Raw genomic sequence first — 14,544 nt, 5'->3', positions numbered from 1 at the left:
TCCCCATGTGGATGCTTTCACCAACCCAAGAAGTTCTCCCAACCCTGCATTTTGGGAATTTTACAGAGGCTTCATCACATATGCAAAACCAATCATTAACTCAGTCTCCAGCCCCCTCCATTTCCCGGACAATGGAAGGTAGAGCTGAAAGTTCCAAACTTCTAATCATGGCGTGGTCTTTCTGGTGACCAGCTCCCATCCTGAAGTTATCCAAAAGCCCACCAAGAGTCTCCTCATTAGAACAAGAGACTCCATGGAGTTCCCTTCGTGGCGCAGTGGTTAACGAATCCGACTAGGAACCGTGAGGTTGAGAGTTCAATCCCTGGCCTTGCTCAGTGGGTTAACGATCCAGCGGTTGCCATGAGCTGTGGTGTAGGTTGCAGACTCGGCTCTGATCCTGCATTGCTGTGGCTCTGGCATAGGCCGGTGGCTACAGCTCTGATTAGATCCCTAGCCTGGGAACCTCCATATGCTGCAGGAGCGGCCCAAAAAATGGCAAAAAAAAAAAAAAAAGACAAAAAAATAAAAAAGAACAAGAGACTCCTACCTCCCAGGAAACTCCAAGGAGTTTTAGGAGCTGAGTCAGCAGCCAGGGGAAAGACCAAATATTAGAACAAAAGATGCTACTAGTGCTCCTATTATGTAGGTATTACAAGGGTTTTAGGAGCTCTGATCTAGGAACTGGGAGAGAAGACCATATATTTTTTCTTTTATTTCACAGTGGTATTAACATACCATATAGAGACAATCAGAGGCCACATAGGGGTGCCCCAAGAGAGGGACACCCACTTATTTGGTATGATGGGGAAATATCAGGGAAGACTTCCCCAAAAAGGACTTTGGAGATGAAGAGGATATAAAAAGGCCAGTCATTGGGGACAGAGATTTTTGGAGAAGAGCAAGTAATTGGGCATGTGGGGGATTTGCAGGCAAAGGAACTAGAGAAGAAGGCAATGATCAAGAAGAGGCTTGAGGGATTCAGATCAGTGGAGAAAAGATGGACTTACTAATAAATGGTGTTGGGATAACTGGAGAGCCATAAAAGTTAGAGAGAGAAAATTAGAATCCTTCCTCACACCATATGCTAGTATTAATCACAAAGGGACAGAGATTTAAACATTAAAAATGTAATAACATAACTACTAGAAAAAATACATAGGCCCCAGTAATCTGAAATGGTGAAAATGTTCTTGACTCTAATTCAAAATCCAAAGTTACTTGAATCTAGTCAAGTCTCTAGCTCTAGTTGCCAGTTTATGGGAAATACAGGACATAGAGGAACCTGTTCAGTGACACCAAGGGGTGCAATCACAAAATCAAGAATGAGCTTACTGCCTGATGGGAGAGGGAGAGAGTGGGAGGGATCAGGAGCTTGGGCTTATCAGACACAACTTAGAATAGATTTACAAGGAGATCCTGCTGAGTAGCATTGAGAACTATGTCTAGATACTCATGTTGCAACAGAACAAAGGGTGGGGGAAAAATGTATACATGTAAGGATAACTTGATCCCCTTGCTGTACAGTGGGAAAATAAAATTTAAAAAAAAAATAGAATGTGCTTACTGCAGGTTTGTACTGCTGCTTTGTGAGCTGTTTTATTGAACAAATAAAAAAAAAGGTTTACCTTTAGATTAAAAGAAATTTAAAATATATATCAACCAAATGTAATGTGTGGATATCATTTATACCCCAATTTTTTTTTGTCTTTTTTTTAAGCCCGCACCCATGGAAAATGGAAGTTCCTAGGCCAAGGGTCAAATTGGAGCTTTAGTTGTTCCACACCACAGCCACAGCAACGCCAGATCTGAGCCGAGTCTGTGACCTGCACCACAGTTCATGGCAATGCCGGATCCTTCACCCATTGATTGAGGCCAGGGATCAAGTCTGCCTCCTCATGGATACTAGTCAGATTTGGTTTTGCTGAGTCACAAGGGGAACTCCCCAATTAAAAAAAAAAAAAAAAAAAACTCCAAAAAGCACAATTTTTGAAACAAATGAAATTCAAACACTGTGTGGATATTGGATAATTTTAAGTATGGTAATGTATTGTGTTATCTCTTAGAGATAGAAAATGAACTATTTATAGACAAAATGGTATGATGTTTGGTATTTACTTTTTAAATCATTTCACTTGTTGGCTTTGTGGTTTTTTTTTTTTCAATTGAAATGCAGTTGATACATAATACTACATAAGTTACAGCTGTATGATTTACTTTAAAATAATCCAATAAGGGTGTGTGTGGGAAATAGAGGTATACATGAAATAAAATGATACATTTGTTAACTACTAAAGCTGGATGATAAGTAAATAAGGATTCATTATTCTATTCTCCAGTCTCATAAAAATACTATTCTCATTCCTTTGGGGGTAAATCTGAAAATTCCTAGAGCCACTGAAGGCTTTTTTATCAGGAGAATGCCGAGATGAAATTGGCCTCTGAGTGGGTATAAGCCTGGGGATAGGAAGACTAGCTAAGGTTCAGTGAAGGAGGGTCACACTGATAAAGGACTAGACTAGAAGAGTGTCATGGGGAGGGGGTGAATCCAGGTATGGACATGGACAGTATGGAGATAAAAGTGGTAGAACTTGATGACTATTGAGGGAAAAACTAAGGAAGTAGGAATCAAGGATGACTCTCGCGTTCCAGGCTCAGATGAATGGTTGTGTGGTGAGGCCATTCAACAGGCAAGGAAATTCACAAGAAATTAAAGTTGGGATGAAGGGAGTACAGGTTCTGTCTCAGACAGGCTGAGTTTGAGGTGCCTATGGAACATCCAGAGCTTAGGAAAGAGGTCTGCACTAGAGAAAGGGTCTTGGCAATGATGAGCAGTAGCACATTCCTCTCCATGGAAACATGCAGAGTGTGGGCACAAAAAAAAAAAAAGACTCCTTTCATGAGCAAGCCCTTCTTATCAAATTAAGAACTAGCTCTTGGACTGCTTTAACAAGCAGTTAGTTTCCGTTTTGAACCTGTCGTAGATCTCAGGGCTTCACGGCAAGACTTTCTTGTTCCATTTCTTTCCCCTAATAAAGATGTTTTCAAGAGAACACTAAGGCTTTAATACATGGAGGGTGGGGGGGATTCTCATATGAAAGATAAACTTTTTCTTTTTTGCTTTGCCATGGTTTCCATTTTGTTCTTTCCATGTTGACTATACTATTATAAAAGCCGAAGGAAAAGACCAAAACCATCTAGATCCAGGGGCACAGTTCAATTTCCTGTCTTTTCAGCAGCTGTGATAGTGTTCAATCCTTAGGATGACATGTATTCAGAAGGAAACATGGACCTGCTGGTATAAAAAAGCACTTAGTATTGGGGATTTATTTGTACCTTGGAGCAGGGCAAAGAGATGAGCACTCAGCCCCTAGTGTAAGTGCTGATGGGAGAGCATCAGGCCATCTGCTAGGCTTTCGTAAAACATGGCAATAACATTTTGGTTTGAAACACAGAGTGATTTTTCCAAACCGACATTATACTTTGTCAGCAAGTGAGGTACCTGGTTGTTTTTTTTTTTTGGAAGTTCCAGGCCAAGGATCAAATCCAAGCTGCCTCAGAGACAATGCCAGATCCTTTAACCCATGCACCAGGCTGGGGATTGAACCTGCGCCTCTGCAGCCACCCTAGCCACTGCAGTTGGATTCTTAATCTACCGCACCACAGCAGGAATTTATCTCTCTCTCTCTCTTTTTTTTTTTAATAGATATTTGCATATTTAGCAACTACATTCAGATAAAAAAAGAAGCAGCAGCAGCTCGCCAACATCTTTCTTTTTCTGTTCTGGGCTTAGTCTCCTAATCTTGTGTTGACTGCCCATTTGAAACTCTTCAGCCTGCCATTTGAAGCTTCCATAATTGGCTTTGCCCAAGACCACTTAAATCAGAATTTTGGCAGGTTGGACCCCAGCATAAGTTTTTTTTAAAGCCTTACCTAGTGATTTCATTGTGCGATCAGTGTTTAAAACCACTGTGGTTATAATATGAATGAGAAGACGGCTGGGACATTCGGATGATCTATCTTATTGATCAGCCATGAATGCGAGAAATTAAAGCTTTTCAGAGCTTCACATGGCAGCTGTGATGTATGATGTCTGTGCAGAGCATGCGTGCGTGGTTTGCATTATGTTTCTCTCTGCCCTGGCTCACAGGTGACTGCTGTGCGGGTGTATGTGAACAGCTCCTCAGAGAATCTCGACTACCCAGTTCTGGTTGTGGTTCGCCAGCAGAAAGGGGTGCTATCCTGGCAGGTTCCTCTGCTCTTCCAAGGACTGTAAGTGAATCTTTCCCCGACAACTTCATTACCTTTGTTTTCTTTCAATGGCCTAGACCTTCACTGGCCTTTTCCTTAGTGAAAGTAGAAATCAGACTTTTGGAATGTTGACATGTCATGCATGCTGAGTGCATGCCCTGACCTGTTCCGCTCTGTTCAGTTTCTTTCTCCTTTGCAAAGGTTCTTATAAACACTCTGCCTAGATTTGTAGCACCTGGAAGAACATTAGCATTTTGATTCTATCCAGAATGCTCTCTTGCTCTTACTTGGTTAGTGGGCCAGTCACTGAGTATTTAAGTCATACTCAAATGAATAACACCTCCCCCATTCTTCAAAATGTTCAGTGGGTGTGCTTTCTTTGTCCCATATTTATGCATACTTCTAAGCGATAGTTGCTGGGGACACAGTAGTGGAAAACAATGACAAAGTCCCTGCCTCACAGTTTAAATTTTTGCAGGGGAAACTATACCGCGCTAGAGCACTAGTAAGAACATGGAAGGCATGAAGACACAGGCACATAGTAGGGTGTTCAATCATTTGTGGAGGTTGAAGAATTTAAGGATTGAAATCCTGACTCTGAGAGCCTTGATTTGAACTCTGAGGCTTTCTTTGTGTTCATTTAGCAAAAGCTTGAAGAGTGGAAAAATGGAATCCACTGGTTGTTTTATGGGAACACTTTCCCGTTCAAAATCTGTTATTTTTCCTGATTGAATTAGGAGGATGGTTTGGTGTGATACAGACATGGTCTAAGTGCACGTGTCAGCACCCAGCGGTCCTCCCGTCTGTGTTATAATGTCACACAACCCTGGACCAAACACACTAGCTCTGAAATTACTATCAGTAGGTCCCGTATGAAATTTTAAATGTAAGGACAGAAGGAAATTCAGGAAGATGTAAAATAAGATGTTTCTTTCCCTGCTTGTTCACTGGGTCTCTTTCTCCTTCTTGCCGGCTCTTCCCTCCATTGGCTGCTGCAGATACCAGAGGAGCTACAATTACCAGGAAGTGAGCCGTACCTTATGTCCCTCGGAAGCAACCAATGAAACAGGACCACTGGAGCAGCTGATATTCATAGATGTAGCATCCATGGCCCCCATGGGGGCCCAATACAAACTGCTGGTTACCAAGATCAAGCACTTCCAGCTGCAGTAAGCAAAGCTCCTTGTGGCCTTTCTCTGCACACTTGCCTCCTCCTCGTGTATGCTCATCCCACTTCGTTCCTTTCAGATCAGCACTCAGGAAAGAAATCACCTACTTTGCACATAGTCTTGGCACCTTCTAAACTCTCCTGCTCACCACTGGGCAGCAGGGCCTTAATCTGCACAATGCGGAGGCAGTAGGGAATTGGAGCAGGGCGTACGGGGGTGTTGACCTCATGGATGTATCTTTTCTCAGGGGTCTGTGAGGGCCCTGGACTGTCTATCGTCCAAGCAAGAGTGACCTCCAAGCACTGGTACTTTTGTGTTACTCACCAGTGCCACTCTCCAAAAAAAACTTTTAGTTTTATTAGAAGAAAGATCTTAAGCTATTTTTCTTATCCTTATCACTGTTCCAGCTTTCTCCTCATAGTTAGGAATGTACACCTGTTGAAAATATGTTATGTGGCTTGGTTCTTTGTGCAAAAACATGATTGTTTCCTCCTCCTTGCACTATTATCCTTTGAAACTAAAGTAGTTGGGAGGCAGGATCTCAAATTGTTTCAAGTAGACATGGAGCATAGTAAATTCAGTGGCGGGCATGGTCTCTAAGGAGTCTGTTCTCTCCTAGAGGTTATTCCTGTAAGATACTGCATGAATCTGTGTGAAACTGTAAACAGAAAGGCTAAGGTTATTCCTTAATAAGGCCAGAAAATTCATGGAGTTTCATGCCCTATCCTGCTCTAAGCTTAAGGCTTCTCAAAGGTTCAAAATAATACCTCCCCTCTTGGTGTTTTAAATAAATTTTTTTAAAATATATATTTCTAATTGGCTATATTAAGTTGGAGTTTGTACTTATCAAAAGGAATCATTAAAAGCACAAAAAGACAAACTGTAAACTGGAGAATATATTCCCTACACACATAACTAACAAAGGGCTCATATACAGAATATGTAAGGAACTCCTACAGATCAATAAGAAAAAAAAAAACAAAAAACAGGCAAGCGTTTTGCTGCTGTCCCCAATATCACCCACTCTTTTGTGGCTCTGGCTTCTTCTGGGAAAGAATCTTGGAGCCTCTGAACCTGGGCACTACATGGAGTAGGGGCTGGCACCCAGGTGGGTGCAAGGTCCAAACTCAGTTTCAGTAAAACAAATTGATTTCCTGAGGCAAAAATGAGGAGATTTCAAGAAGAGAAACTATGCTGGAGAAAAAAAAAAAAAAAAAAACCCTGACATGAACCTCTCACTAAAACTCTGGGACAGACACAGAAGAATCTCAGAAGGGGAATTAATGTTTACATTTACCCAATGAAAAAATGAATATATAAGTGGATGCAAATATGCTAAGTAAAAGACTAAGAATGTCAAGTGGGATTTAAAAAGAAAAAAGAAAACTAAATATATGTTGTTTATAAGAGTGCAATCTTAAAAAGAGAATATGTAAATGAAAATAAAAGGATAGTAAAAGAAATACCATAATGATACTAACCAGAAGAAAGTTGGCAGAGTGTATCATATTATACAAGGTATTCCTTAAAGCAAGAAGCATTACTTGAGATAGAGGGACATTTCATAATTCTAAAAGAATCATTTAGGAGTTCCCGGCATGGCACAGCAGAAATGAATCCGACTAGGAACCATGAGGTTGCAGGTTCGCTCCTGGACCTCGCTCAGTGGGTTAAGGATCCAGTGTTGCTGTGACCTGTGGTGTAGGTCGCAGACTTGGCTCAGATCTGGCATTGCTGTGGCTCTGGTGAAGGCCAGCAGCAACAGCTCCTATTAGACCCCTAGCCTGGGAACCTCCATATGCCTCAGGTACAGCCCTAAAAAAAGGCTAAATAAATAAATAAAAAATAAAAGAATCATTTACAAGGAAGACAAATTTTAATTCTAAATTTGTATATACAAATATCATCACTTCAAAATACACAAAGCAAAAACTGAGGAATGAAAGGAAGAACCTGACAATCCCAGTCTTTGTGGAAAATGTCTCCATAGCTAATAGAAAAGCAGACCAAATTTGTAAACAACATATATATGATTTTCCCACACTATGTGAAAGTAGAGCATTCCTATGAGCTCTTTCATAAGCTAAATGGCATCAAGTGAAGAAACAATTGCCTTAGGACACATCTTGCTAATGGGTACACAAAATAAATTTAGATAAAGTACAGATGCTCATAGACACAGTCCAAAGTTATGGTGGCCTGATGCTGAGATGCAGAGTATAGTTCCAGGGAAGGAGCGTGGTGGTGCCACTCTAACTGCAAAACAAGTGCTGCAGGGTTGCTTAAGGTAAAACAGATGCAGAACAGTTTTCATTTTTTTTACTTTTTTTTTTTTGAGTAAGCAAAAAACTTTCAGATTTCTTTCAGTTATCAAAAATAAGTACTAATGTAGCAAAGTGGTAATAAAGTGAATTTTCAAAAAGCAAGGGATAACAGTATACAGTAATTAGAATAGATATTGGCAAACTATAGCACATAGATTGGCCAATGGCTTTTGTAAATAAGGTTTTATTAGAACATAGCCCTACCCATTCATTTACATATTGTCTCTGGCTGTTTTCATGTTATAATGGCAAAGTTGAATAGTTGAGTTGAGACATTATGGACTATAAGCCTAAACATTTATTATCTGGCTCCTTAAGAAAAAGTTTATCAACACCTAATATAAAAGAACAAATCAATGTGATTAATAAACAAATTAATGTATTTGGAAAATTGCATCAAAATGATAGAATACCTAAGCCTTTTCAGGGCATATACAATAGTTACCAAAGTTGCCAAGCTCTAATGCATATATTGATAAGTTTTCAGGGACTGGAATCCTGTATATGGAATTAAGATAGGAATCAACTACAAAATGATATTTTTTAAATTCCCAAATGTTTGGAAATTAATTAGTATAGTTCTAAATAACTTATGAGTCAAACAAATCACAATGAAAATTAGAAAATAATTTGAACAAATAATAATGAAAATATGACATATCCAAGTTTGGGAATGCAACTAAAGCACTGCTTTGAGGAAAAATGTGTAGCTTCAAACATCTATGTCAGAAAAGAGGAGTTCCCATGGTGGCTCAGCAGAAACGAATCTGACTAGTATCCATGAGGATGCAGGTGTGATCCCTGGCCTCGATCAGTGACTTAAGGATCCAGCATTGCCATGGGCTGTGGTGTAGGTCACAGATGTGGCTCAGATCCCTCCTTGATGTGTAGACCGGCAGCTGTAACTCCAATGCAACCCCTAGCCTGGGAAATTCTATATGCTGCAGACGCAGCCCTAAACAAACAAACAAATAAACAAAAAACACAGAAAAGAGGAATGGCTGAAAATCTATGTGTTAAGTGTGCATTCAAGAAATTAGAAAAAGAACTGAAAACTCAAAGAACGTATAAGGAAGTACTAAAATATGAGTACGAAATGATGAAACAGAGAACAAATGGAAAAAATGGGTGTAGAAAAAAAGTGATGTGATAACTTCAAGAGCAAAGAACCAGCTTTTCACCCCCCCAGCCAAAAAAGGGAAGAAGTTCCCACTGTGGTGCAACGGGATTGGAGGTGTCTCTGCAGGGCCAGGATGCAGGTTCAATCCCCAGCCCAGCACAGTGGGTCAAAGGATCAAGTGTTGCTGCACCTCTTATGTAGGTGGAAGATGTGGCTCAGATCTGTTCCCTGGCCCGGGAACTCCACATGCAGTGGGGTGGGTGGCCAAAAAAGAAAAAAAGGAAGAAGAATATCAACTACATCAGAGTTTCTAACAGGGAGGTTCGAGCATTATAGTATATATATGTTTAAAGTTCTCCGGGTGATTCAAATGTGCAGCCAGCGTTGAGAATGACTACCTTTAAGCAATGTCTAAATATAGTGCTTATGTTTAATTGTTTAAATAATTAAATTGAATTGTGATGTTAAACAATACGGGAATTTGAAGGAGGTGGCAGCACATTACTTGAAGAGAGTGCAGTTTGAACTTTGGAGAAGCCTTGTATTTATTAATTGGTCTTTGTGTGTCTGACTTGTCACTGTCATCCGGTAGCAGTGTACTTGAATTCTAGGGCTGGTATCTGTGAGGCTAATTAAACCCTTTGGAGAGCCGAATTCTGTGCAACTGAAGTCATAAGGTCACAACTCTGTGTGAGTGTTAATGAATGATGCGCATGTGGTGAAACTGCAAATCTGTTCCCTCACATTGTTTTCTGCTTCCACCTCTCACAATGTGACTTGACCTCAGCAACTAGGCTCTCAGAGCATTTCAAAATGCACATAGTTACCAGGGCTTTTATGAGAATAAGATAAGCCTGAAAAGAGATGGTAACTGAGCTGTATGTGTCTGTTCCTCCCTGGTTCTGGACTGTCCCACAGAGCCTTGCTGGAAACCCAGAAATCCGGAAGATGGTGGTAACAGGCAAGAGCTGAGGACTGTGGAAAGATCTGGACTCTGGGTATTGCCAAAAAAACACTGAAGAATTAACTCAAACTCTCTAACATTGCAGTTTTTTCTGTTGTCTGTTTCTCAGTGGCAGTAGACGATACACGAAACACATCCTGGGATTTTTTTTTTTCTTTTCAAATCATAAATTTTAAGAATGGAGGATCTTTGGGAATCGAGTGCATTCATTTCACCTTTACAGATAAGCAGAGTGATGCCCAGAGAGGTTAAGTGAATCGTCCAAACTCACACAGCTAGGAAAGGGCAAAATCAAGACTAGAATGGACTCTGGACTTGAAGTTCTGAGCTGTGCCCGCTATAACATGCTATTTCTACTTTCTGTTTAAAATCGTCCTCCTAATTTTTGTTGCTTTAAAAAAGTTTCTCAATTCCAGGAAGCATTTATTCATTCAAATCCAGTTTTAAAAAAATTTCTGCCTTAAGGCATCACCCCTTGCCATCTTAACTCTTTCCCACCTGCCCCCCCGCCCCCCCCACACACACATCCCACCAGCTCTGCCCCCTTTCCTTTCCCCAGTCCCAGGTACTCTGGCATTCAGTGCCAAAGCATGAAGCTGCAGGCAGGGAAGAGTTGAAGGCTTCAGGAGTGGGGGGAATCTTGATCCTGGGGTGGGAGGAGCTTGGAAGGGCAGTTAGGAAATTTAAACAGTTGTCTAAATTGTGGTAGTTGTGTGGAGAATGGATTTGAAGGGGATGAAACTGGATGCAGAGAAATTAGAAGGCTGATGGCTATGGTCAAAATAAATAACAAGGAGATGAACTGAAAAATTTGGAGGTGAGACTGACAAAACTTGAGCGGATATTCCAGATAAGAGAAATGTGAGAATTTCAAGTATGCATTCGAGAAATTAGAAAAGAGCTCCAGTCACAGCAGAGTGATTATCTGCTAGGCTTCTGTATGTGACAGTCCCTCAAGCACCTCAAACTCCATATGATCAGAATGGAACATACCAGCCTTCCCCGGATCCTGACCTGTAACATCTGTCAATAAGCCTCACCTGACCTCTGACATCATTGCTGGAGTCATCTTGGACTCCCTTTTCATCAGCTCCCACAGTGGATTGCTCATAGAGTGTGGTGCCACTAAGAGACAAATGAGAGTTTTGAGGAGGGAAGGAAGAGATGATAAGTTCACTTTAGGACATGCTGAAGTGCAGCTGCCTGGTAGAGAGTTGGACATACAGGAGCGTGATACTCAGAAGAAAGGGCTGAGTGACAGAGAACCCACTGAGGAGAAACATTTCAGAAAGGCTGAAGCATTTCAGAAAGGCTGGTCCACGTGGTGCCTGAGGCAGAGTTAAGGGAGATAAGGGGAGAAACAGGCAGTACCCAATCCTTGATTTCTGAGATCTTATATGTTGCACCAAGGAGTCTGGACTTCACCTTTCAGGATATGGGAATCACAAAAGGATTTTAAGCAGCAGAATATCATAACAGATCTGATTTTTAGAGATGACTTCAGTGGCCGTGTGGAAGGTGAACTGGAAAGGAGAGGGTGGAGGCAAATAGGCAAACAAAAAGTTGTTTGAAAAGAGAATGAACATATAATGGCAGCAACAAAGTTGTAAGAAGAAAAAGATTCAAGTAATACACGAGGATAATTCACATGTGGCAGAATCAAAAATATAGTCCTACATAAGTACTTGCAGCCTTCAATGCTCCTCTAGCCTTCTAAATAAGAATCTCGAGTCTTTGTTTTGAAAGAGAGTTTTGAGTGTGTTAACTCAACTCCCATGTTGTGAAAAGTAGTCGATTTTTGAGGAAATGGATGCATGAAGGGGCTTTTAGATCACTTTGCTCTGTCTCACACAATGTAAATCGCCCTTTGGTATTTTGGGGTAGACTAAAGTAATGATTTACATTGCTTTTCAATTATATTTTTCTTATTGGATGCTATATTGGGCAAAGATGGTGCTTCAGGTAGGAATGAATGGATGAAGATGGTGCTTCATCCGGGTTACTTTTATACTAATAGAATCAGTAAGACTTGGTGAGCAATCAACTGTGGGAGCTGATGAAAAGGGAGTCCAAGATGACTCCAGCAATGATGTCAGAGGTCAGGTGAGGCTTATTGACAGATGTTACAGGTCAGGATCCGGGGAAGGCTAGTATGTTCCATTCTGATCATATGGAGTTTGAGGTGCTTGAGGGACTGTCACATACAGAAGCCCAGCAGATAATCACTCTGCTATGACTGGAGCCCTGGAAAGAGCCCTTAGCTGGATATGGTAATTTGAGATTCACTGGTGGTGGTGTAGGTTTGGGGGCAACTGCAGAAATTATTATATATAAAATTATATATATATATATATATATTATATGTGAATGAAAATGCATGTGGCTAAGGGAAACAAGGGGAGCAAGAACAGGACTGTGGGTAACATCCTCATTTAAGGGATGGTCTGAGAACTAGGGACTCTCAGAAAAAGCTGAGTCAGCATAATGAGATGGGAGAAGACCCAGGAAAGCAAATGTCACAGAGCGCATGAGAGAAAAGAGAGAGGGAGTGGTTGTCAGTGCCAAATGTCACAGAGAGGTAGAGAAAGTTAAGGATTAAGTCACTGGATTTAACCATGAGGAGGTGGCTGGCAACCTCAGGGGGATGGTCCGGAAAGAAACCTAACAGCAGTGAAGGGAAGAGAGAATGAATGAGCCGTGAGAGCTGAGCACGCTTTGAAGAGTTGGCTGTGAAGACGGAGGATAGAGAATAACATCAAAGGAGGGAAAAGTGGGGTTTTTTTCCCCCTTGGGGTGTTTTGGGGCTTAATTTTGAAAATGATTGAGACTAGAGTATATTTATAAACTAAGGAGTAGAAAGGCAGATAAAATTGGTAGGAGAGTTGGATTTTTATAGAAGCAAAGTCCCAGAGAAGGGACGGAGGACAGGATTTAGCGCATGCGTGGGGAGTTTGTTCTTAGACCAGCGTGATGAGGCAGAGGGGTGCAGATGACTGAGGGTCGAGGCAGATTTGGGGTAAACAAAGGCAGTTCATGACAGATGGCCGTAAGGAGATAACAGGAAATGATACTCTGAAGTCCATAGTCCAAATGAATAATACGGTGTAATTTCCTTCAACAAATAGAGTGAGGGTTTTGAACGCCCATTGTGCTCTGTGCCAGGACTCCTTATCATAAGATGAATACAATGCCCTGAATCTTATTACAGTCCTCTCTGCACTCACCTCGAAAATGACAGCTTTTGTTTATACAGGTCTGTCTACTTAACCTTTCCTCCCAGCCCCCTCTCCTTTTTCTTCCGTTTTGTTACTCTCCTGTATATATTTCTCCCTCTTCTCCTCATCTCCTTCCATTGCACACACATCTCTCTTGACTCCTCTGTTCCTTTTTTTCTTTCCCTCTCCCACAAACTAGCCAAGAAGAGGAAGCAAAGTTAGTTTTTAGGTCTTCTTATTTATTGAATAAACATGTGCTTCCTGTGTTTAACTTTGCTTTAAAAATGTTTACTTCCTCCACTCAAACTAAAAGTATATATGTGTCTCAATTAGATTTTTAATATTGGTTAATGACCCCTGATAAAAATAAACCTTCCCCACCTCCCTCAAGGCCTATGGGGAAGGAAGCAGAACCTTTCATCTGCAAAAGAAACCATGTTTGTTTGGGTTTTTTTGTTTGCTTGTTTGTTTTTTGCACACATTGTTGATTCCACAAGAAAGAGAAGACTTCAATGTGATAGTCTTAAAGAAAATAACCAGGAGTTCCCTTTGTGGCACAGCAAAAATGAATCCAACTAGGAACCATGAGGTTGCAGGTTGGATCCCTGGCCTCACTCAGTGGGTTAAGGATCTGGCATTGCCATGAGCTGTGGTGTAGGTCACAGATGCAGCTCAGATCTGGCGCTGCTGTGGCTCTGGCATAGGTCAGCAGCTACAGCTCTGATTAGACCCCTAGCCTGGGAACCTCTATATGCCATGGATGCGGCCCTAAAAAAGACAAAAAAAGACAACAACAACAAAAAAAAACACAGGTGTTCAAAGTTTGTATGTGCTGCATTAGTAAGGAAAGCATAAAGAACAAGGAAAAAGAAAAAGAAAACACGTATTGATGTTCCTGTATTCAATGTTTTCACTGGAATTCATATGACAGGGGGAAGTTTAAAAACAAACTTCTGGCCAAATAAAACTGTTTGCTTCTGGGTATCTCACACTGTCTGTTGCTAGCCAAGAACATCAGAGTCCTCTTCATTCCCCTGACCTGGCAACGAAAAGAACTGAGGGCAGGTTGCCCCAGTAACAAACAGCAGATGACACTCCCCAACACTGCTGACTCTGGCTGTGGAATCTCAGGAGCACACACACAACTGAATTGGACACTGACTTTGGCTTCATTAAGTGACTTAAGGCCACAAGTTATTAACCATGCTTCGGCAGAACCAATCTTTGACTCCAGTGATGATTTCTATGGAGAGTGGATATTAACAAATTGCATTCATTGCTAAATTTTGAGCCTCATCTACTGACAGTCTAAACTCTTTGTCATTCTCTTCATAAAGAGTGCTCAAATTTTATGACTTCTAAACACCTCCAATCATAAATTTTCTGCTCAAATGTCTTCACCTGCCCTCTCTAAAGGAATATTTAGTCAACACTTTAAACTGTTTAACTTTATAGAAGGAAAATTAGGAGTGGAGAGGAAGGTCTTTAGAGAGCACCAGGCGTG

The 14,544-nt window shown here is 41.0% G+C and overlaps 1 protein-coding gene across 5 annotated transcripts in view; it reads left to right on the top strand.

Annotated features, from left to right (window-relative positions):
- The window catches only part of SIDT1 (SID1 transmembrane family member 1), a 96,894-nt gene that overhangs the window by 24,747 nt on the left and 57,603 nt on the right, over nt 1–14,544 (top strand). For all 5 annotated transcript variants that reach the window (XM_047792243.1, XM_047792235.1, XM_047792253.1 and 2 more), the window contains 2 exons: nt 4,148–4,269; nt 5,247–5,417. In XM_047792243.1, coding sequence (XP_047648199.1) covers nt 4,148–4,269; nt 5,247–5,417 — 293 coding nt within the window. The remainder of the gene's footprint in view (nt 1–4,147; nt 4,270–5,246; nt 5,418–14,544) is intronic.

The sequence above is a fragment of the Phacochoerus africanus genome, chromosome 1 (assembly GCF_016906955.1).
Source record: "Phacochoerus africanus isolate WHEZ1 chromosome 1, ROS_Pafr_v1, whole genome shotgun sequence".
NCBI classification, from domain to species: Eukaryota; Metazoa; Chordata; class Mammalia; order Artiodactyla; family Suidae; genus Phacochoerus; species Phacochoerus africanus.
Note: the sequence above shows the minus strand (reverse complement) of the source record. Positions and strands in the feature narration are given on the sequence as shown.